This window comes from Filicampus tigris, chromosome 2, assembly GCF_054856515.1.
Source record: "Filicampus tigris isolate MCC_2025a chromosome 2, RoL_Ftig_1.0, whole genome shotgun sequence".
Taxonomy (NCBI): Eukaryota; Metazoa; Chordata; class Actinopteri; order Syngnathiformes; family Syngnathidae; genus Filicampus; species Filicampus tigris.
The window spans coordinates 26,979,550-27,001,927 of record NC_141218.1 but is presented as its reverse complement, the minus strand read 5'-3'; the positions used below and the strand labels follow the sequence as shown (position 1 = coordinate 27,001,927).

General features: G+C 42.4%; 1 protein-coding gene across 4 annotated transcripts in view; it reads right to left on the bottom strand.

Moving 5' to 3' along the window:
- Positions 1–22,378, bottom strand: part of LOC147151930 (teneurin-3) — a 291,176-nt gene that overhangs the window by 4,629 nt on the left and 264,169 nt on the right. For all 4 annotated transcript variants that reach the window (XM_086022097.1, XM_086022105.1, XM_086022112.1 and 1 more), the window contains 7 exons: positions 22,151–22,305; positions 17,717–18,597; positions 16,510–16,685; positions 10,935–11,170; positions 9,924–10,220; positions 1,700–3,311; positions 1,350–1,480 (listed from right to left, as the gene is read on the bottom strand). In XM_086022097.1, coding sequence (XP_085878223.1) covers positions 1,350–1,480; positions 1,700–3,311; positions 9,924–10,220; positions 10,935–11,170; positions 16,510–16,685; positions 17,717–18,597; positions 22,151–22,305 — 3,488 coding nt within the window. The remainder of the gene's footprint in view (positions 1–1,349; positions 1,481–1,699; positions 3,312–9,923; positions 10,221–10,934; positions 11,171–16,509; positions 16,686–17,716; positions 18,598–22,150; positions 22,306–22,378) is intronic.

The following is a 22,378-nucleotide window of genomic DNA, read 5'->3' as shown; positions in this document are numbered from 1 at the left end:
AGTTTTTTTCTTGAAAAAATAACTGAAAGAAATCAAACTTTCTCTGAGAAAATATCTGTATTCTCGTAACATTATGAATTATTTCAAAAATCAAACAAATGAGATTTTGAGATATGATTATGCGACTTTAAAATATTTTCTCAGAGAAATACAATCTAACTATTTCTTCGAACAAGACCAGCTAAAAACATTTTTAAAGTTGAAAAATTATCAAGTACATTTTCGTTGAAATTCTGATTCTTCACTGTAAATAAAACTTCTTCTTCACACAAAAAATTCTCTATTTTTGTTTTTGAAGAAAAAAAAACTGAAACTTCTTGAAAAAAAAAGACTTTCCTCCAGAAAAAAACGACTGAGATTGAAGAGTGCAGTGAACCATTAAAACCTCAACATGGCACAGGATGGCTCTCTAGGAGAAGCAGGTAGCGCGTTGGTGCTGGAGGCTTTTTCTCTTTGCAGCCAAATGCACACGAATCCCCTCATGACACTTGCTGGCCTCCAACACGAGTAGCCTTACATTAAAAAAAGATACTTTCAACTCGACAGCAAACCGAACGCACTGCACGTTACAGCGCCAGACAGCAGTGAGAAAATGTATTCAGCCATCGGAACAGATTGCTTTATTGTGCAAATAAGACCCAATTAACAGTAATATTCTCTCAGAAATGCAGAGTAGCAGCAGCAGCAGCTTCATAACATTTCTTTAGTAAGAAAATAGTTTTATTGCTTCTGCCTCCACTCCTAACAAAAGTAATGTACTTAAAGTAATTTACCAACATCATAAAGTTGCAGTCATATGAGAAAAAAAACTTTTTTAAAACATACATAATTTCCCAGGATAAAAATAACTCTATTACAAAATGAAAGGAGTCATTTATGAAAGAAGGTTAGGCAGCAGAGGCGCGTAATGTTGCCTGCGGTGTCGACGAACTTCTCCCACAGACGCTTTTCTTGAAAACATATAATAACTACTGTAGTAAGAGTGGATTTTTTTTGGGCCAGAAATACGACTTTATGGAAAAATGAGAGATTTTTTGTGTTGAAGAAGTACACTTTTTTTCTCCCAAAAATGAACTGCAAAAACGTAACAAAATAAAGTTAAATAAAACTTTCTCCCAAAAATACAACTTCAAAAAAGATTTTTTTTTAAAAACGTTTATAATTTTCTCCTGAAATAAACACGATCCTCGATAAGACTGCTACTTTTTCTCTGAAAAAAATGAGACTATTTTCTCATAACATTTCTTTCTCATAACAGTCTTTTTTCTTCAAAAATAAATAAGGACAGTTTATCTTTTTTTGTCAGTCCACGGAAACAATTGCCATTGACAAATGTAAACTGGACCCACCGGCAAATCGTCCCACAGCTGACTCTTCCTTAGCTCGTACGACGGCATGCTCAGGTCGAACTTGGGCACGGGAAAGCCGGGAATGGTATTGTGGAGGTGAAAGCCAAAAGTCACCAGCCAGCTGTTCACGTCTGTGTGACAAAAGATAGAAAAAAAATAACAAATCAATTATGAAGACCGAAGAGTCTTACCTTTGAAACAACTCTAGTGAGGAGGCTAAAACAGGCAGTAATCTTTCCATGATTTCCTGACATTTTTTAGACAGCAAGTTAGAGCGCAGTTAGAGTAACCATTATTCACCACCAGACTCATCCCGTAACAGCAACAACATGACTGCACCAACCTCTCACCTGCCACATATTCTCTCACTTCGTGGACTTTGCTAATGGGGTTGTTATTCCGGAACATGTAAAGGTTAAAAGGTGCCGGCTCCTTGCCAACATCCCTCAGGGTGGAAACATCCGGCACGGTCCACCTGCCGGACATGATGTCGTAGTCCCTCTCGCCGAAGTGCAGCAGCTTGGTGAGCTGGTCATACAGACCCCCGTGGAAGCCCAGCACCAGCTGAAAATCCGGGTTGGAGTCAAAGTAGACTTCGCCATACGCCGTGTACTGCAGCTGCTTGACCAGGAGGCCGTTGCTGGTGAAGACGGCCAAAGGAGTTCCCGTGTTGTCGCAGGCGATGTAGAACTCCTCGCCGCTGCTGATCTCCATGGCAAACAGGTGGCCCTGCAGGTCATAGTACAGCGAGGTGATCTCCGAGCTGGAGTGGTTGTAGACGTGTGTGATCCGGGCCGGGTAGCTTAAATCGGCGTAGAAGTACTGCAAGTGCTGGCCCAGGCTGGTCTTGACGGACACCCTTCGACTGAGCCCGTCGTAGCGGTACTGGATGGTCCACCCGCTACTTTTGCTGTACACCCGCACCAGGAGCCCCTTGGAGTTGTACTCGAAGATTTCGGCCCCTCTCTGGCGCAGGAAGCCGTCTTCATCCATGCGGTACTGGATGTCTCCGAGACGGGTGATGCGGTCCCTGAGGTCGTAGCGTAGGGGAAGGAGTCTTGCGCTGTTCCCGGCATTGAGCAGGTGCAGGTTCCCGTTGAGGTCGTACGTGTAGCGCCAGGTAACCTTTTCATTCAGGTAGACGGTCTGCAGCTGGCCGTCCACATCGTACTCGTAGCCATACTTGGTGGTGTTAGCGAAGGGTCCGATCTTGATCTCGCGCCGCGTGACGCGGCCCACGTCGTCGTACTGGAAGGTGATCCAGTACATGAGCGAGCGGAAGATCTCGTACTGGATCTCCTTAATGCGACCGTGCGCGTCAAAATGCTTGGTGTAGGTCATCACTGCTGTGGAGATGATCTGGTTGATGTCGTAGTAAATGACGCCAAACTTGCCGAACTGCTCCACCTTGCCGGATATGTCGTCAAACTGGTAAAGGTCGATGGGCAGAGGCGTCTCGTTGATGACTCCCTGCACGCTGGTGACGCGAAGGCTGTTGTCATAGGTGTAGTCGAAGCGGGCGTTGACCATGCCATCCTCACTGAAGCGGAAGATCTGCCGGTCTACCAGAGGTCCCACCTGCCGGTAACGGATGGAGCAGATGAAGCCCTCGCTCTGCAGGTTGACCGTCTTCAGGACGCCCGCAGTCTCGTCATAGGTGAAGCTGACACGCGTGCTGCCGTAAAGGATCTCCGACAGCTTGTTCTGACGCCGGTAGCGGTAGAGCACACGGCGGCCGGTGCCGAAATGGGACACCCTGAGCAGGAGGCCATCCTCGCTGTAGTCCACAGCCACCGAGGCGTTGCTCTCCGGAGGATGGTAGAGGTTGCGGTAGTAACCCACCGAGCGCATCGTCTGCATGCTGTAGCGAGCCACGCTCGGCATGGTGATGCCCGAGAGGCGGTCCAACGAGTCAAAGTCGAAGATGTACTGCCGCTGACTGTGTAGGAGCAGGACCATAGACTGAAGAACAAAAAAGAGAGAGCAAATCAATTTGTGTGTCATACATTTTTTTTTGCTATTTTCGATTGGCAATCAAAAAGTAGCAGAGTGACTGACTGCTTTCTTAATTACTTTTAATCTCAACCCCACTAAAAAGCCACATTTTTCAAACAGTGATACCTTGATTTATGAGTGCCCTAACTGAAGTTTTTCACGTTGGTCGATTGTTTTGCTCTGTTTTGTGTTGTGAGTCAAAATTTGAGGTATGAGTGAGCTTCAGGCATGGCGCTTCTTGAAGTAAAAAAACAATCAAACAATGGAGCAATTAACGTTTTGCATGTGGGCAAAGAGCCACAGCCACAGTGGTGATGCACTTTCAGCTATTTATTGAAAAGGACAAACTGTTGAACACACAACCACAAAATGAGTACGCTTGGAAGGAGCTGGTGTAGCCAACTCACGCCAGACTAACGTGCTTCAGCTCCTGACATCACTCATTAGGCCATGCCTCTTGAAGCACAATTAAAAAAATGGTGGTATTGGGGCTGGTACTTATCAATGGTCTTTCAGTTAATGCCAGTAGGGTCAAAGGAAAACAGAAAACATTAAAAAGAATCAAAAACAAAAAACCCAAACAATTTGTAAATCTGCAAATCTGCGGGTGCTTAACCACGAGTATGCTGCATGGCTTAGCACAAAATTATACATATATTTTTATTTTTATTTTGACATGGCTATTAATTTTCCTGTTGCTAAGTGAAAGTGACTGCAGGGGCTGAATTTCTCCTCCTAAGTCTTGTGCATATAGTTTTGTGTTTTATGGCAAGTTGCCAGACTTTGCCGCCATGCTCCACTTGCAATTTAGCATTGCCCTCATGTCTAGTGTTTGTGGTTCAAATTGTATAGTAATCTGACAAAGTCTCTCAAAGTTTGTCTTTGAAGGACCCCCAGAAATTTCAAAGTATCCTTAAAATGGCAGACTTCCTGTGTATTTTCAGACATGAGTTTTGAGACGTTTTTGTGGGTCTTCTTATGATAGGCATACCTGCCGAATTTGTTGTCACAATGAAACTGGCTTTGGGAGCTGAATTGTTTTATTTGGTAGCAATCAGACACACTCTTTTGGGCAAGTTCATCTTGAAAGAACCCCTGGCTTTATGATTGATTTGCAATTGCTAATTGAAAACAACAAGTGACACAGATTCAAGAGAATTACAGGACCTTGAGTAAATGACGTGAGAGCAGTACCAATGCTGGCAGGCTGACGGCCTCTCAAGTTTGAGGAATCAAAGAGCACTTGATTGTGCCAACTATTGCTCATGTGGGAGAGCAGTTGGCAGGGGGCCCGTTTGTTCATATGTACAAAGTTGTCACGGGTGAATGGAAAAATCCGACCGGCACTTGAGTGGATTGCAAGAGGATACACCAATGTACTGTAAATTATGTACACAATTGTGTTGATGCAGAGAATACAAGAAGCAGGACGTTTGCTGTTTGGTCTGAAGCAGACATTTCAGGCTTAATTTGGACATTTCCATGGGAAGGACACATCATAGTGATTTTATCCAGCTGTTACCAGAAGCCCCCAAAGCCAGTTTCATCTAGCAGGCATATCATTAATAGAACCACAAAAAAAAGTCTTCAGAAAACATGTCAGAAAAGAACAAGGCGATGTTGTCTGATTTCTACTAATTCGAAGGAGAAGAAGGAGGAGGAGAAGAAGAAGAAGGAGAAGATGGAGAAGAAGAAGAAGAAGGAGGTGAAGGAGAAGAAGAAGAAGAAGAAGAAGAAGAAGAAGAAGAAGAATCAACCCCGCAAAGCCAGTTTCACTGAGGGACATAAAATCTAAAAGCAATATTTATGATGAAGAGATCCATGAAAAAGTCTCAAGAAGTCATGGAGGAAAAGACACAAAGTTCTACATTTTGCTTAGAGTCAGCCATTTTTTTTTTTTTTTTATGAATCTTTCAAAGAAAAACATGTCCTCGAGATTTTGTCCAATTGCTACCTAAAAAAAAAACTCCCTCGAAGCTTGTTTCAATAGTGATATCAACTTTGGCATACATGTCTATCAAGAGCACACAAATAAAGTCTCAAGAAGCAGCCATTTTCATCTGATGTGACCACTTTAGTGTTATTTAGGTTATTTTCATGGGTTATTCAAGATGAACTTGTCCAAGGGATATTGTTTGTTTGCAAGAAAGAAAGAAAGAAAGAAAGAAGGCCCCCAAAGCTCGTTTAACTAGGAGGCATGAAATTTAATGGCAATATTTATCATGAGTAGAGCCAAAAAATGTATCAAAAAGCCATGCCCAAAAAGACAAAGAGATTCTGCCATTTTGGTTGGAAATGGCCTCAAAGAAAAATTCATCCTTAGAATGTGGTCCAATTCCTACCAAATTTGAATCGCAGACAGGTGCGAAAATGTTGAAAACTCCCCATCTCCGGCATAGTTGATGCTGTGACTGTCTAATTGACGCAACAAGGGTTCGTGATCAGAGGGTGCTCTTGAATTGGTTTACAGTAAATGTAGGGACAGAGTGTTAGCTGTCTCGCCGTGGTTTGTTGCCCTCCTCTGTTAGAATGTCATACCCGGTCATCCGCGGACACGTTGGCATTCCCCTAGCACCCCGAGCGCATGCCGTTGCTCACGTCAAAGAGCATGCACACGTACCTTTCGTGGTCATGCAACCAAAGACAAATCCCTCCGTGAGCCCATAACAGAAACAAGTAAATAATTTTAAACGGCAGAGTTGGAACGAGCCATAAAACAAATGTGTGTTCTTTTTGCTGAGTCGGCGAATTATGTTAGATAAGCATCCTGTGAAATGAGACACGTATCTTTTTTAATTAAAGAAATACATTCAAAAAGAATATCAAAGCAATTCCTCAGTGTGTCCTCTCAGTGCCTGTTTGAGTGCTCTGTCTGATTTGAATGCAAAGATTTTTAAATCAATATACAGTATGCTTCATAAATGTATTGATTTTATACAGACGTCCCATGAGTCAAAGTTTTCAAACACACATTTCACGAGTATTTTTTTATTTAGTGTGAGCCACTTTAAAGCTATCTTAAAACAAATTTACATCTGTAGTCATACTTTGCATGTTTCATCTACATTTCTTTTAACACAACCCATGTTCAAAAATGTAGATGGGCCTATTTTACGACCCAAGGGTAAAATGCCTTTTTTTTATTCATTTACGGTATTGTGATCTTAAAACAAACTCATTTATATCCACAGGTTTTTAGAAAATCCGTTTTTTTTGTTTTTTTTTAAATATCAAGGCTGCCCGATTACCAGATACCTCCAAGGTATTCAATGTATCAGGTACTCGAGATGGCGGCCAATACAGTATCGACCACAATGGCCGTTTTGCGGCCATTTTACTATCAAGAACTAAAAGGGGTGCATGGCTAACAAAATGTTTCACTCTGTAAAACGTATCCATGTCAACCCTTTCATAAGCCCATTGTAAGTTTTACATTAATTAATCATTTGCAGGAATTGACCTGCATGTCCCTATTATACACACAACCTAAAGTCGCAGTTTGTCTAAGAAAACAAGATGTATAGTAAAACAAATGCGGCTGTTAAATAATACGTTCAAGTACTAGTTTAGGGGTGAACGATACATCGTTTTGGGATCGAAATCTCAGACAATACGATTTCATGTTTGTCAAAGCCGCGTTTTTAAGCGCGCTCCTCCCCCTGAGCTCACAGGGAGTCGCTAAGCATGCAACACAGTGAGCAAGGATAGAGAACATGAGAAGCTAATGCTAATTGCTAATGTGAAATGGCATCGGGAATGACCAAAATAAGCGCTTAGGTGTGCAGTACGCTTTTCATAGCAGTCTGGCTAGAACCGCGTTAGGGGCAAGAGCAAGCAGCTATGAACAGAAATTTAGTATTACAATTAATAAGTATCTGGAGATAAAATAACACAACAGCTACGGTAGTTAGCACATGCTCCCGGGAATGAATAGCATATGGCTATTCATTCGAGGAGCTTGAGGTCAAAAGTCTTTTAAATATAATGACAGCAATATTATTTGCGTTTATTTGCACTATTTTGCACCACAGAGAACTGAGTTTTTAAATTTACAAAATAATAGGTCTAAAAATTACTGTCAAACCCAGCAGATGTGGAATGAACAAAATGCACGTAGGGTAGCCAGTGGGCAAACGCAAGTCATACCAGACCAGCAATGACAACAGTTATTCCACGGCACACACAGTACCCATTGCATTGAGAAGAACAAACAAAATGAATCAGTGATCTTCCCTTTCGTTGGGAGAGGTTAGAGAGTTGCTCAACCACACGGTGGCCTCAAATGAAAAGAAATCAGCGGCGTTGAACAATCATCCACAAACAAACCAAAATACTGTTGAAGCCTTTAGAGAGCAAAACTTTGCTGCTCCACCCAACACGGTCACATGGCTACCAGCGACGGAACAATGATGTCGGATGGACAATTCCTTTTTCCTTCAGGGTAATCATATCCAGCAGTATGCAAATGGCACACGAGTAGAAAAGAGGAACCGAACCGCTGGTGTCAGTGGAACTTTTACCCATCCCGAGTCACCCAAGGGTCACAAGTGAGATTTTTGTATGCATACTAGAACTGCGCATGCGCGAAGGGAACATTCAGTGCTTTCAGCACTGCCTCTGGCGGTCAGCAGGGACGAAATAGAATAAAGTCAAATCTGCATACAGGTAAAAAAAAACATCCATACAGTATATGTTTCATCTGTCTATTTTTTAGACTGCCCATGCATCAAACATTAATTATAATTTACAGGTAGATGGCCCATGTGCCACTACCAACCATGAACATTTTGTAAATGTATTTTATTCACGGTGAGCTTAAAAGAAACTCATCTGAAGTAATAACTTCAAAATCAATGTAAATCTTTAAAAACAATTTAGACAGCCAAGGTGCCAAACATTAGTTTAGACGTGTTTCCATTTTGTCTAATTTATTGAGAGCTTAAAAGAAGTTCTGCAGTGACTTTGTAGCTCATAAATAAAAGATAGCCCAGTGCGACTGTCCCCCTGCAGCTGTATCTGCGTAGTATATATAAAACAGCACTTTAAAGCAGAGCTCAGGATACGTTTTCATTTGGCCACCTTAGTTGACCCTGCAGAAAAAACAGCAGTCTACTTTGGAAAAAGGATTGCGCAAGCATACTTACAGATGTTCAAATGTTTATGCAGATGCAATCAGGCTTGAAGGATTATGTAAAAATAATGATTTGCATTGGAGCGGGTGAAATTAGTGAGGTTTGTGTTAGGGATAACCTTGCTTTATGACACACTATCCCTGATGACTTAATTCCAAGCCTTGTATACCTGCGTCATGTCCTGTGTCCATCTTATGTTTCACTTATCAACATGAAATTCGGCCGGCATGTTTATCATGAGTAGACCCACTGAAAAGTCTCAAGAAGCCATGCCTGAAAACACATAGGAACTCCGCCATTTTGGTATGAAATTGCCTTTTTTGGGTCAATCTAATCATTGGAGGTCTTTGAATGTTTTGAAAAGTCAGCCCCTTAAAGCGGAAGTCAACCCAAACATATTTTTTTCCAAGAATATGTTCGAAGCAGGCCCACTAGTTGAAACACGGCATTCTGATTAATTTTGCGTTTGTGGAATACAAGTTAAGCAGCAAAATGCACTGGTTTTGGCCATTTAAGGGGGCGGCCATTTTGTCTTCTGTCGACTGTAAATGACACCACAACTGCACACAACGACGAATCACGGCTCAGATTCAGAAAACAGGTCAGCCTTGATTGGTCGTTGTCATATTGGTCATATTCTTGAAAAAAAATATGTTTGAGTTGACTTCCGCTTTAAGATTGTTTCACATGAAATTTGGTAGCCATATGTATCACGAGTAGAGCCATGAAAAAAGTCTCAAGACGCCATGCCTGAAAACACACAGGAAGTCTGCCATTTTGCTATGAAATTGCCTTTTTAGGGTCAATCATTGCAGGTGTTTGAATGTTTTGAAAGGTCAGCCCCTTAAGCTTGTTTCACATCACAACATGAAATTTGGTAGCCGTATCTATCATGAGTAGAGCCAAGAAAAAAAGTCACAAGAAGCCATGCCTGAAAACACACATGAACTCTACCATTTTGGTATGAAATGGGCTTTTTAGGGTCAATCTAATCATTGCAGGTGTTTGAATATTTTGAAAAGTCAGCCCCTTAAGCTTGTTTCACATCACAACATGAAATTTGGTAGCCATACCTATCACGAGTAGAGTCATGAAAAAAAAAATCACAAAAAGCCATAACGGAAAACACACAGGAAGTCTGCCATTTTGGTTTGAAACGGCCATTTCCACGCACCGATGAGATTTGTCTGACTGCTACCAAATTTGATACACCTATTAATGTGTCTAAAACATGGTCTGTAAATTGTGTTTTTTGTTTTCGTCATTGCTCGTTGCTGGAGTGGAGCATGGCAGCCAGATTTGACAACTCGGCATGAAACAGGAAAAAGCCTAATCCCTCAGATCCACATAGTCAGAGCTAAACCAAATATCTTGTGTGTGCCAGCCTTATTTATTTTTCTTCCTTATTTTTAAATGATTTTTCAGGGTATCAGCTTCCCTCACTTACCTGCTCTAGGTACGTGTAGCTCCATATCTTCCCGTCAGCAAACACCCGAGACACCAAGCGTCCCTGGGTGTCGTAGCCTAGCTTCTCTGTTGTAGGACCTCTCTGCAGGGTGCTAATCTGCCCACTGCTGGTACGACTCACGTTGACTGGAAGCAATTTACTGCTGGGCACCCACAGCACGGGGTGGCCAGCCGTGTCATATATGATCTTCAGTAGAAACTTCCTGTGGTCATCGTAAATCTTCTCCGTCCTCAGGGTGCGGTCGTAATCAACGGAGAGGATGTTGCGTCCATTCACCTGTTAGACAGTAACCAGAGTAGAGTCCGTAGGGTTGGATCTGGACATGCATTTGAAGTACATGTGTGTCGGACCCAGAATTGGCGAGTAAGTCACATACAGTAACATTTGGAATAAAGTGTACTTGCCAGAGTAGTTTTGATGCAACATACTTTTTACTTTTACTCGAGTAAACCCAGTATCGCTTTGAGGTCTGAGGACTCGGGTCTGTTAATGGAGCCCAGGTTTCAAAGTAAACATGGCGAAGCAGCATTTACCTGTTAACCTGTTAGCTAATCCATGTGATTGGTATTGGAATTGGAATTATCAGATCTCACTCATGGGTGATCAATGTCGGACTCGGCAGAATAAAACTCTGATTGGAGCACCCCTAATTGATTCCAAATGTAAAAGGATTTGGAGCTCTCTCCATGACACTCTCCATGAGCTGACCTCTGCACTCAGCATCATAGTATACAGGTGGGCTACCAGGTTTGCGCGCACTACACACAAAAAAATAGCTTTTCTTTTTAAACCAAAACAAAAGGCACACTATCTTAAATGTGTAAATGCAGATTAAAAAAAAAATTAAAATAAGTAAGACTTATCAAGTTCTATATCTCCAACTCAAAGTTGTAGTCAAATCTTTCTAAAGTTTCAGCTTTCAAGTCCTAAAATTGGCAACTTGAGTCTTACTCCACTCGAGTCCCCACTTCTGGGTAGAAGCAAACATACCCTCAGCTTGCGGCCGAATACGATGACCTTCCCTCGGGCTTGCTCTTTGCGGAAGCGCCACTCCACCAGGTTCTGCCCGCTCTCGCCCGGCAAGCTCATGTTGCGCCTGGCCACCGTCGGGTTGGCGGCTCCCGCCAGAATGTGAGGCTCGGTCTGGTAGTGCGTATCCATCCCATTGGCGTACGTGACCCGCAGTGAGTTGTCGAAGCCCACCTGGTAGCTGCTTTTGCACTGGTCTGAAAAGCAAGAATACTTAGTTACAGGACACAATACAAGAGATACAAGAGAAGGGCCTCAGTTTCTTCCTGAAGTAAAACTATCCTAAGAGCCTAGACTGGTCGCTAATCAATCGCCAAGACTCCATCCACCTATTTTCTACTGATTATCATCGTCAGAGTTACGGTTGAGCTGGGGTCCGTCTCAGCCGAGCTCGGCTACAAGCAGTGGCGTAGCTGACGTAGGGTTGGTGGGTTTTGTAAACCCATGATTTTATTTATTTATTTTAAATGGAATGTTGAAGCGGTTGATTCTCGTAGCGACAGATAGAACGGAGTGTAATGTCAGATTGGGTCGGATTGTTGGGGGGGGATATGCCACCCCCTCATTTCAACTCATCCATATGCGTCTATTGAATGTGAGTGGCTCAGCGATTCAGACAGCGACTGTTATTTTTCTGGAAAAAAGTAAGGTAGAGGACATTTGCAATTACAAAGATCATCAAAAGACAGAAACCACCAGAAAAGGAGGTGTATGCTGCTGATAAAGGGCAAAAAAAGCAAAAAAGGTGAATTGAGGATGTGGCCAAATGCACAAAGCTGACGGATCTCTTCTGTCGTGGTGGGAGCAGCCAGGCCAGGGACGACACGGTCCGATCAGCAGCACGGCCACAGCAAGTAAACAAGCACTATCTGCCTCATAAAACCCAAACCGGGACGGTTAAGAATCGCTTTCACCAACTTTTAATCTGAAGGGTTCACTCTCTCTTGAGTGCTTGTTTGAAGCCGATACGACAAACGCCCTCGGAGCAGATAATGTTTGAAAACAGGCGACTTTTTTGACCAAATGTTTACGTTGAAGGGGGAATTGCAAACTTCTTGTTGAATTTAGCTGGGAATGGTCAATGTATGCAATGTAGGTCTAAGACCTACATTTAGATATTTGTTACATGTGTCTGTGACATTCCTACAATAAGTGATAAGCAGTTTTGTCTGTGTTTTTTTCCTCAGGGGCGTTTTGGGTTTGGGGGTTTGATTCATTTAATGGTATCACAATTTCGCCCATTCCTAATCTGCATGCAAAATTTGGTGAGTTTTGAAGCATGTTAAGTTTAAGTGCATCTTAGCCTAAAAACAAGTTTGATGTGCCAGTTAATATTATTATTATTGTTATTATTATATTACTGTATATTATATTTTAAAGTAGCCTAATGATTTTAGAAGCACATGCTTCGAGCTATTGCAATTCTAATCACTGTCATGGTCTACTTTTTTGGTCTATTTTCTGTCCTCAGTTCGCGTGCGCAATGTTGGGCCCCTTTGACCTGAAAACCCATGTGGAATTACAGCCCAGATAAGCCACTGGTTACAAAAGGACTACATCATGGCATGGTCATCATTCAATAACGAAGACTACATTAATATATTTTCTATACTGCTTTTCCTCTGCTTTTGTGGTCTATCCCGGCGGAACAGTACACCGTGGACTGGCTGCCAGTCTCTGGCTCTTTGTTTTGGGGGAAATGGAGATAGATTAGGAAAAAGTGATGTTATTATCGAGAGGGTCTAGGATTTGAGGTTTAGATGTGCTTAGCTCCCGGACAGGCAAGATCAATTTCACTGCTTTGTAGATTTTAACACACTTTCATTCCAATAAAAGTCTTTAGGAAAGTCTGTGACTAAACCAACACATCTGATAACAGCCACGTGACAAGCTGCCACCATCTTTGTGGAATTTTGTAAAAAACATGGAATGAGCACTTCGAATGCCTCTAAAATCCCCTATAACAAATTAATTAAATAAAAACCAATTGACTGCTTTCATAACATGACTTATTCTACTGCCCAAACTGCTTTTCTCACCAATAACCTTCCATCTGCGCTAATTAACTCAAGTTTTTATGGAAAGTGACAGCGTTTCAAAGATTACGCTAATTTTAACCCATTGATGTCTCTGAATTTTGGTCTGTCCGAAAAATTGGTGGGTATTTTTGATTGAAACTTGTCAGCCAATCGGAGAAGGGGGTTCCCCGAGTAGCAGACGAAACAAAAGATTCGAGGCGAACGCTGAACAATAAAGCCCAGTGTAGACGATTGCGCCATCTGCGCTCTGTGCCATCGGCACTAGGTGTGTGAGGCACAGGAGCCAACAGCAGTCGGCTATTATCCAGACCGTATGCGCTCTTCATTTACTAAATATGGCGGTGTCCTGTCAGTACATTTTGCAGGCTCCCCCGGAGGATAAATTAGATAATCTTTGGCAAGATTGTGCCAGCCTTTAACGATGTCCGGTCCCCAAAATATAAAGACAAGCACAAACGGGAAGAGACAAGGTACGTAAATTGGTTGACATTTTGAATGGTCACATGATCCAAACACATGATCAATCCAACTGTAAGCAGGTATGCCAACAGTGCCTAGTGTGCGGAGAACAGCGCTATATAGGCTCTCGGAAGCCATCCACGCCCGGGGTCGGTTGTGCTGGGTTTAATCAAGTTATACCCTTTTAGTCTAATTGGAAAGTGATGTTGACAAGATTTTCTAAAGGCGATATCACACAAAAACATTCCTCTAACGGGTCATTTTTCCCCCACACAAAAAGCTAAATTTCTCCAGAATGCTTCATCAAATTTTCAAAATTCTTGATGTACTGTTGCACATTTCATAAGAGAAGTTGTCAGTCTCTTTTCTTATGTGGCCATGTATAGATAGATACCGCACTTTATTATCACTGATGCTGTCTTTTAACTCTGCTTGATTTTTCCCTTCAAATGCATCTAATTGATGCTTTTAATATTCATAATTTTCTGCGAGGGGAACATGCTTTTGGATATATTTCTCAACTGTTTCACCCTGACCCGTTTTCATGCTTGGTGGTGTAATTACACCACAACTTTGTATCACTGGTAGACAGTGTATTTCTCTGTGAAAATAGTGCGCTCAGAGCCTGGGGAGAGGTGGGAGGAATTGGGTGGGGGGGAAACATTGTGAAGGTATGAGATGATGTATTTTTGCTGTTAAAATATAACATTTCAACCAAATATTCTATGGTTATACCTTTTTTAAATTTTAGGTGTTCTGGAATTCAATTTAGGGATGCTTCAGCACCCCCCCCAAAATGGGCTAGAAACACCAATGGGTGTACTCACCTTAAGGTACAATAATTTTTAAAGTCATTATTTTTCTAAGAAATCAGACAAGAAACAATAATTACTTGTTTGGAAATCCACCAAAGTTTCAGACACATATGCACAAAGAAAGGAAATTTGATTTTAGGAGCGATTTTCAAGGTGGTACGGTTGTCGACTGGTTAGCACGTCCGCCTCACAGTACAGACGTCGAGGGTTCGAATACGGAGTTTGCATGTTCTCCACGTGCCTGCGTGGGTTTTCTCCGGGTGCTCCGGTTTCCTCCCACATTCCAAAAACATGCATGGTAGGTTGATTGATCGCTCCAAATTGCCCCTAAGTGTGATTGTGAGTGCGGTTGTTTGTTTGTCTCTGGGTGCCCTGCGATTGGCTGGCAACCAGTTCGGGGTGTACCCCGCCTACTGCCCCCAGACAGCTGGGATAGGCTCCAGCACTCCCCGCGACCCTTGCGAGGATAAGCGGATTGGATAATGGATGGATGGATGGATGGAGCGATTTTCAACTGTTCCTGCCACATAGCCCAACCTCGGCGTAATACTGCAATCGCAATTAAAAAATGACAGTCAACAAAGTGCAATTCTAATAGTTACCCGTGATGTCTGAATTAAAATGAGGTGGAGGCGGCCGCTTCCAACTTTTATAGTCAGGCAGTATCCGTCAAAGACAGACCAAGAGCCTGTTACCTCTGAGTGGGAATCCATTGACCAGACTTAAGTGAGGATATACTCATATAGAACAGGAAGCGTGAGTGATGCAAGATAAACGAGTGCACCATCTGGCCATTAAGCAACAGGACATCGTTTAATACGAGGCTGATGTGCAGGGTGACAACCCAATCCAGCCTACTGAGCGACTCATCGTTTATGCTGACATCTGTCTGCAATGACACACGACTGCAGCTCGCTCCGGCGACCCTTCACACATAGTGACAAATAACTCACCCTTGGAGAGGGTGTGGTAGAAGTGACTGCTGGAGGTGTTGGTGGCGATGCGAACTACATCTTGGACTGATCTCCAACGCTGAGTGCAGGTTGCACCACTACTAGGACTGCCAAGATGGGTCGACTAGTCACAACTACATAGGAGACCAATCCGTTGATGGCTACTTTAATCGTTGTCATTGTTGTTTATTTATTTTTGGATGCTTTTTTTTTCTCTCGAAACTGCGTCATCTCCCGCTTCTCCCGCTGGCCGTCTTGCCTATCAGTGACACACATGCGCAGTAGTGGTGATTTGGGTCATCCGTGATGTAAACAGAAGAACTGTGGTTGACGCAGTCTCATGGCTAACTGATGTTACCAAAAGAGACCGAAAGTTAGGGCACATTTCACTAAAAGTACTTCTTGCAATACAAATCTGCCTTTCACAGCAGCACGGCTGTGAAGGAAAAAAAAATCACGTTGCGCCTGATGCCTGATTCCATTTCTGACATATGGACAGTCGTGTCTGGAAGCTGTGCTTAGCAGACATACAGTAGGTTACTGTGTGTGTTTGATGTAACTTTGTAACATGATGTAATGTTTAGTTAGGCTAACATATTTTAGCGTCTATCATGGATTATGAAGGCATTAGACAGTGAACTCCCATTTATTAACAACCAAAGCACAGCTCCTGTGTTGCCGTAGTGATGCTGCGACACGAACGGCATGCCCTCTATCTCTTTCTCTCTCTCATTACCACACTCGCAAATAGAGTTCTGCGTTGAAGAACTAAGTCACAGAACTTGACGTGTTTGCCGAAACGGCAACACACAACAACAACAACAACTTCATTACAATAGACTTTGTTACAGTGCTGAAAAAATATGTTCCTCTTAATGTTTAAGGATTTCTTTTTTTTTCTTTCATTTCAGGTCCATACTCATTTTGATTTTGTCAATCAATTTGAAACTTTTAAATTATAAATGAATCAAAGTAAATCATTTTGGATAAATACAGGTTACATACAAGCTTAAAAAACAAACAGGTGTTTATTTTTCTTTAGCACAGTGCCGATTCCTAAATTTATCTTCTACATAAAAAAGGCTTTATGCCAGAGAAGAGTGAAATGTGTTTTTTTTTTTTGTATTTATATAATGTTTCATAGCATTCATATTGCAACTATGCATACTGTATAATTTTTGTTTCCATTTTAAAAGTACACCCTGGACTGGTCACCAGTCAGTGGCCAAGACATCTGTTTGCGACACGCTCATGCAACCGAACAACTCACCCTGGGAGAGGGTGTAGTAGGCGTGGATGCTGGAGGTGTTGGTGGTAATGCTGATCTCCTCATCGCTGAGGGAGCTCTCGATGTCCACGGTAAGGGCGCTGTAGATGTCAGTGTAAAGGTTGTTCACCATGCCGGTGGGGAAGGTGACGTTCATGAGACGTCCCTCGCTGTCATAGCTGGTTGGGAAGCCAAAACGTAGAGGATGTGTTTATTATGCAGCCTCACCACACATCCCGGTTCAGAGCAGAGTGTGCTGTCTAATGCAAATGAGCCACTGTCAATTCCACCTCCCCGCCCCTCTACTGCGGGGTGCTTGTGTATGAACTGAAACCCAACGCAGGCTTGAAATCTTAACACCGTCTTAACCCTGTCCCAACTATTACCATGTTTCAATTATTGTTCAGAAGGCTGGGGAAATACCTCCAAAATAATTCACTACAACCTCAGTTTATATTACAAAAAAGAGCTATTGGAGCAGTTTATAATGTTGGATACCTTCACCACACAAATGCACTGTTTCTAAACATCTGTTGCATGGGATACTGGCACCAGTACCGTGCCGTGATTTTTCGGCATAACAAATGGCTCGACTCCATTAAAAAAAGAAAATAAAATAAAAATTCCATTTTATTTAATAAAAAAAATAAAAACACGTAGCTCACCAACTCTGTCTTAAAGGCAAGTATACATTAGCGCGACAGCGCATATAGGAAAAGCCTTAAGTGGCACGCCTAAGCATGACGCGCTAACCGCTAAGTGACATAGAACTTTTTTGCTTCCATGGAAAGCTAACCAATGTGACAAAGCGCGTCTGTAAGGCTTGTTTTAAAACTAAACAAATAGATCAATGAGAACTAGTTTGATTTACATGTAGTCTATAAATATATAGACTATAAATATATGATATAAAATCAAAGAAACTGTGTAATGTACGATTTATCTCACTCCCCTCACAGGTTTGCAAATGTTCACAAGTGTTTAATACTGTTTAAAATGTTATTTTCTTATCAAGCATATCCGAATATTTTGAATTAATAACACATTTTTTTTTGGACATTACACCCAATTTTGAAACCCATACCCTGTCTTGAAAGCCCTAACCCGGATTTAAAATCCTACTCTGAAACCTTAGCCCGGTCCAAAACATGACTGGAAACCCTACTTTGACACCCGGTGAACATTACCTGAAGACAGAACTCATGCTTACTCATAGAAGGTGGTCCATCCAATCTCAGAGGTCTTGGTAGCCAGCAGGCCATTGTTGCCATGGTAGGTGAGCAGTACCAGCTCCTGTCCCTGCGCCGTGAGAGTCCTGAGCCCGCCATTGGTGCCCATCGTTAGCCAGATCACCTGGTTGTCCGGGGCCACGATGCGTACTGGCGTACGGCTGGAGTCTCGGCGTATCCTCAGCGTGTTTCCATTACTGTCCGTCACTGCCGTGATGTCATTCTCTGTGCTGTAGCTGAAGGTGTACTTGAAGTCTCCGGTGAGCAAGCTGGCCGTGTGCTGGTGTGTACCGTTACCGTCGAACACATAGAGCTCTTGGGCATCCGGGGACGCCACCTCGTAGCCGCTGGACACCGGCGCAGGCCCATTGCGAGACACGGCCCGGATGCGGATGTTACCCAGGTCGGCTATGTAGAGCGTCCCGTCCGGCGCGGCCACCAGGGAGGATGGCGCGTTGAGCCTGGCATCTTTGGCGTAGCCGTCTCCCGCCTGGTAGCAGTCGCAGTTGGCGTCGTTCTTGCAGTCGCATTCCGAGGGCACCCCAGCCAAGTGCGTGATCTCACCATCCACGGAAACCTTGCGGATGCGGCTCAGTTTCCTCTCGTCTGTCTCGGCGATGTAGATTGTGCCGTGGTAGGACACGGCGATGGACGCGGCCGACTCCAGGGGGGTGAGCTGTGCCCGTTGGCCGCCGGACGGAATGGCGCGCTCCGGCACGGAGAGCGGGCAGTGGACAGGGCGCCCCGCCGCAATGCTGACTTGGCCGTTGTCGGTGATACGCAGCACAATGTTGTTGTCCAGCACATAGAGCGAGTTGTCCATCGGGCTCACTGCCAGGTCTGTGGGCCACTCCAGAATGACCTGATGTGCACAGACAAAAATCATATCATGGTCTGAAAGGGGTTAGGGTTAGTTATTTAAAAAAAAAAAACAAAACATATTTTTTATATTTTATTATCTTCTTTATAGTTGTTTAAGTTATTAAAATGTATTTGATGTTAATTTATTTCATTATTTCTTTTTATGTAAAAAAAACCCCACACATTTCTCATGTTTTACATTTCAAGACTGGATAAACACTAAGTCGATTCTAAACTACACTGCTGCATTCATAATAATATATCAAGCATATTACAAAACAAGGAGAGCAATTAAAGTCAACATGTCAAAATGATTGGCCTGGCCTTTGAAATGTGTCATTAAAGCTGTCCACATGCTGATGCAATGTGTTTGATGATTAGTAACACAACTGATAGCCAAGCCAATTCTTTTTTGGATGCATGACGAGCTTACGTTACAGCATTATTGGCTCACCGTAAATTACTTTTCATTAATTAGCAGAGCGCGACAAGCTCCACTTTTGTGTCACGCCATTTTTAGAGCGCCCACGCGAGTGTGTATATTGCTTTCTCGTCATTTGTCATTAAAGTGTTGTGTGCAGCCAGTAAACAACCTCTCGCTCCAATTTCTATTCATGTGCCTCTCTTGACACTTTCTGCTGTCGGCATTATTTGGTTTTGAGGCTTTGGACTGCTTTGTTTGCCAGTGCTGCACTGAAATTAGGTGTCTTTTATTCCTGACACCCATTTTTTGTGGGCATGGGTGATGTCATTTTTGCCAAATCATGCGTGTGAAACAAAGAACTAACCAATAACGAAACGACAATAAAAGGGGCCAGATGGACTTCATGGGTCACTGCCCCAATTGGCCCGAATGGAAGTGGACTGTAACAGTGAACTCGTCCAACCAGACCTGCACCTAAATTTTGTTTTTTTTCTCGGAAAGGGGAGATTTTTGCGAAATTATTAGTACAAACGTCCTGATGCAAGCAGACTATAAGGACAAACTCCAACCAGACCTGCACCAACATTTTTTTTTTTTTCTCAGCACCCATTTTTGCAAAATTATGCATATTAAGTAACCCCCCCTCGCAAAAAAAAAAAAAAAAACTGCAGTAAAGATACAGTATATTCCTACACCATTCATACATAACAGAGTTTAAGAAAAAAAAGGAAAATAGGCACAGCAGTTTTTCTCCCTCGGCAGTCCATCCACTTTGGAGCCTACAGCTGACATGTAAAAATCATCTGAAAAACAATGTAAACATTGTTTTACCACAGTGCAAGCAAGTGCAACCAGCTAGACCTTAACTCCAATTTTTTTTTCTTGGCACACATTTTTTTGCAGATATAGGTGATGTAATTTTTACGACAGTCTTGCCGCATTGGAGTCATTTTCTGCAGGTCAGGCCTAAAAGAGGGCCGATGAAAGCATTCATTTCTATGCGGTAAAATAATTTTCTGCCTTTTTAGATTTCCTGCAATCGTCATCTGAAAAGCGCTAAAAAAAAAATGCTGCACTGCTTCAGCAGAAGCTATTGTAACGATATGACCTATTGTGCCGAGCTAGCGGGGCCACTTAGAATCATCTTATTGAAAAAGAGTTCCTTTTTTTTTTCATTTTTTGCTTCCTGGCGCTGCTTTATTATCATGGACGCTCCATCTCCACCGAGCTTTAATTTCACTGCATTTCGCATCAAAACCAAGCCCTACCTGGGCCTGAGTAATTACTCTACTCGGCGTAACATTCGCTGTGACTGAGAAGCTCATGGCAACAACAAACACTTCACAGCCCATACTCTCCGCCGGCCACTTTTTGTTTTCTTTCCTTCAGGAGAATGATGGAGCTTGTTTACTTGAGGAGCAAAGAGTAAGGAGAAAGCTTTTTTCCCGGCCTCTTCCGCTCCTCGCTCTAAGTGGCTGATAATTGAGTTCTCTTGTTGTACTCACTAATAATGTGGCTGCACACAGAAATGCACTTTTACGCTATTATTCATCCATCTATAATTCTGGATTATTTAAAATCTCACCCAATAAAATCGCTTCAATATGTTGACTACAGCAATCAGAAATGTTTAGATTATTTCAGATTTGTACATCATTTTGTTTAAAACATTTTTATAATAATAATATTAATAATGCAATTCTTAATCACTACCTGTACTAATTTATTAAGTAGTGTAATTTCCGGACTAGAAGACGCTACTTTTTTTAATCAACTTTGAACCCTGCGGCTTTTAATGTGATGCTGTTTATTTATAATTTTTTACTGACGAGCTTCTAGCCATCAATAGATTAACCCATAGTTCCATTACATATGACCAAAGAAATTACCAAACACGTCACTGTCCGAGTGTGCCCTCATACTTAATAGCCATCAGCCATTTGCGGATAGAGTGCGCACGTGTGAGGGTGGAGCAAGCTGCCTGAAAAAATGCGGAAGTCTGTCTGCATAGTGGTGTGCCGCTGTTTAAGGAACAATTGAGAGTGAAAAGAAGAATCTTGAGTTTAATACGAATAGGGAACGAGTGCCGTAAATACAGCCATCTCTACAGCGGGACCCCCATCTCTCTGTTGTTTGTTTGGTGATCGACTCCCCCCATCGCTGGCAATGGACAGGACAGCAAGTCCAGCCATGGAGCACCATCCCTCATGGACTTATAAGTTAGTGCAGCCCCTGCGTCACCCCAACATGGTATGGTGACTTTGCCTCTTGTGACAACAAAAGACTGAGAGGTTCCTGGACGCTACTGCGTAACTTGTTGCATTTGGCATTGTTTTGGGCGAAAAAATAAGTGGCCACCGGTGATTAAAGTATAAAAAAGTTTCCATCCGTGAGACCATATTCTTTGCAAATGATATAACGTGGAGACCCGCAGCTATTGATATGAAGAGACAAATATATGTACAAACATGTTCTCATGGCTAAATTTAGTTGTTGCAGCTTTTAATCAGGTGTGTTTTGTAGTCCGGAAATTAGGGTACCGGTACATTATTTTAAATAAAAGTGTATTAAACTAAACAACTCATAAACTATTAAATATATAATTATAGTGAGCACACACGCACATACAGTATATACACACACACATGTATGTGTATACCGGGTAGGGAAAGTATTCATTTTCTGTGTCATTGCAGCCATTTGCCAAAATAAAAAACGTTCATCTTATTTCTCATTAATGTACACTCAGCAGACCATCTTGATGGAAAAAAACCAGTGTGTGTGTGTGTTATTAGTAATATTTATTATTATGGTATTTGCATTGGGGCTAGTTAAATTTAGATTAAAATTTTATTTAAAACAATTGAATTTTTACCGGAAAAAAACAAAGTATTTAGATATTTTTAGTACGTGTTTTTAATTTTAAATGGTTCAATGGTGCATCATTCTATCATCGTTGCACCTTCTTACTGCTATTCAACATCCAACATTGTCATATTTTGCATTTTATGTTAATGTCACAGAAATAACATCATTATAATAACAGTGAACTTAAAATGCATGTCATAAATTGTGTCGACTCTGTGTGCTATTGACAGTCTGCGCATGTGTTAGTTATTATATTAGTCACCTGATTGACATCCATACTGTTGTCGCATGTCAACGGTCGAGCCGACGTCAAGTCGTTGGAGCCCAGGAAGGTGGAAATGATGCCGTTCTTGTCCACCTTGCGGATGGTGGTGCCATCCACGAAGTAAATCAGGCCGTTCTTGTCAACTGCAATGCCTGCAAGTCAGGTCAAGTATCTTGAGATAACAGGGTTGAAAGGCCACGGATCGGCTCGCACGAGTCAGTGGAG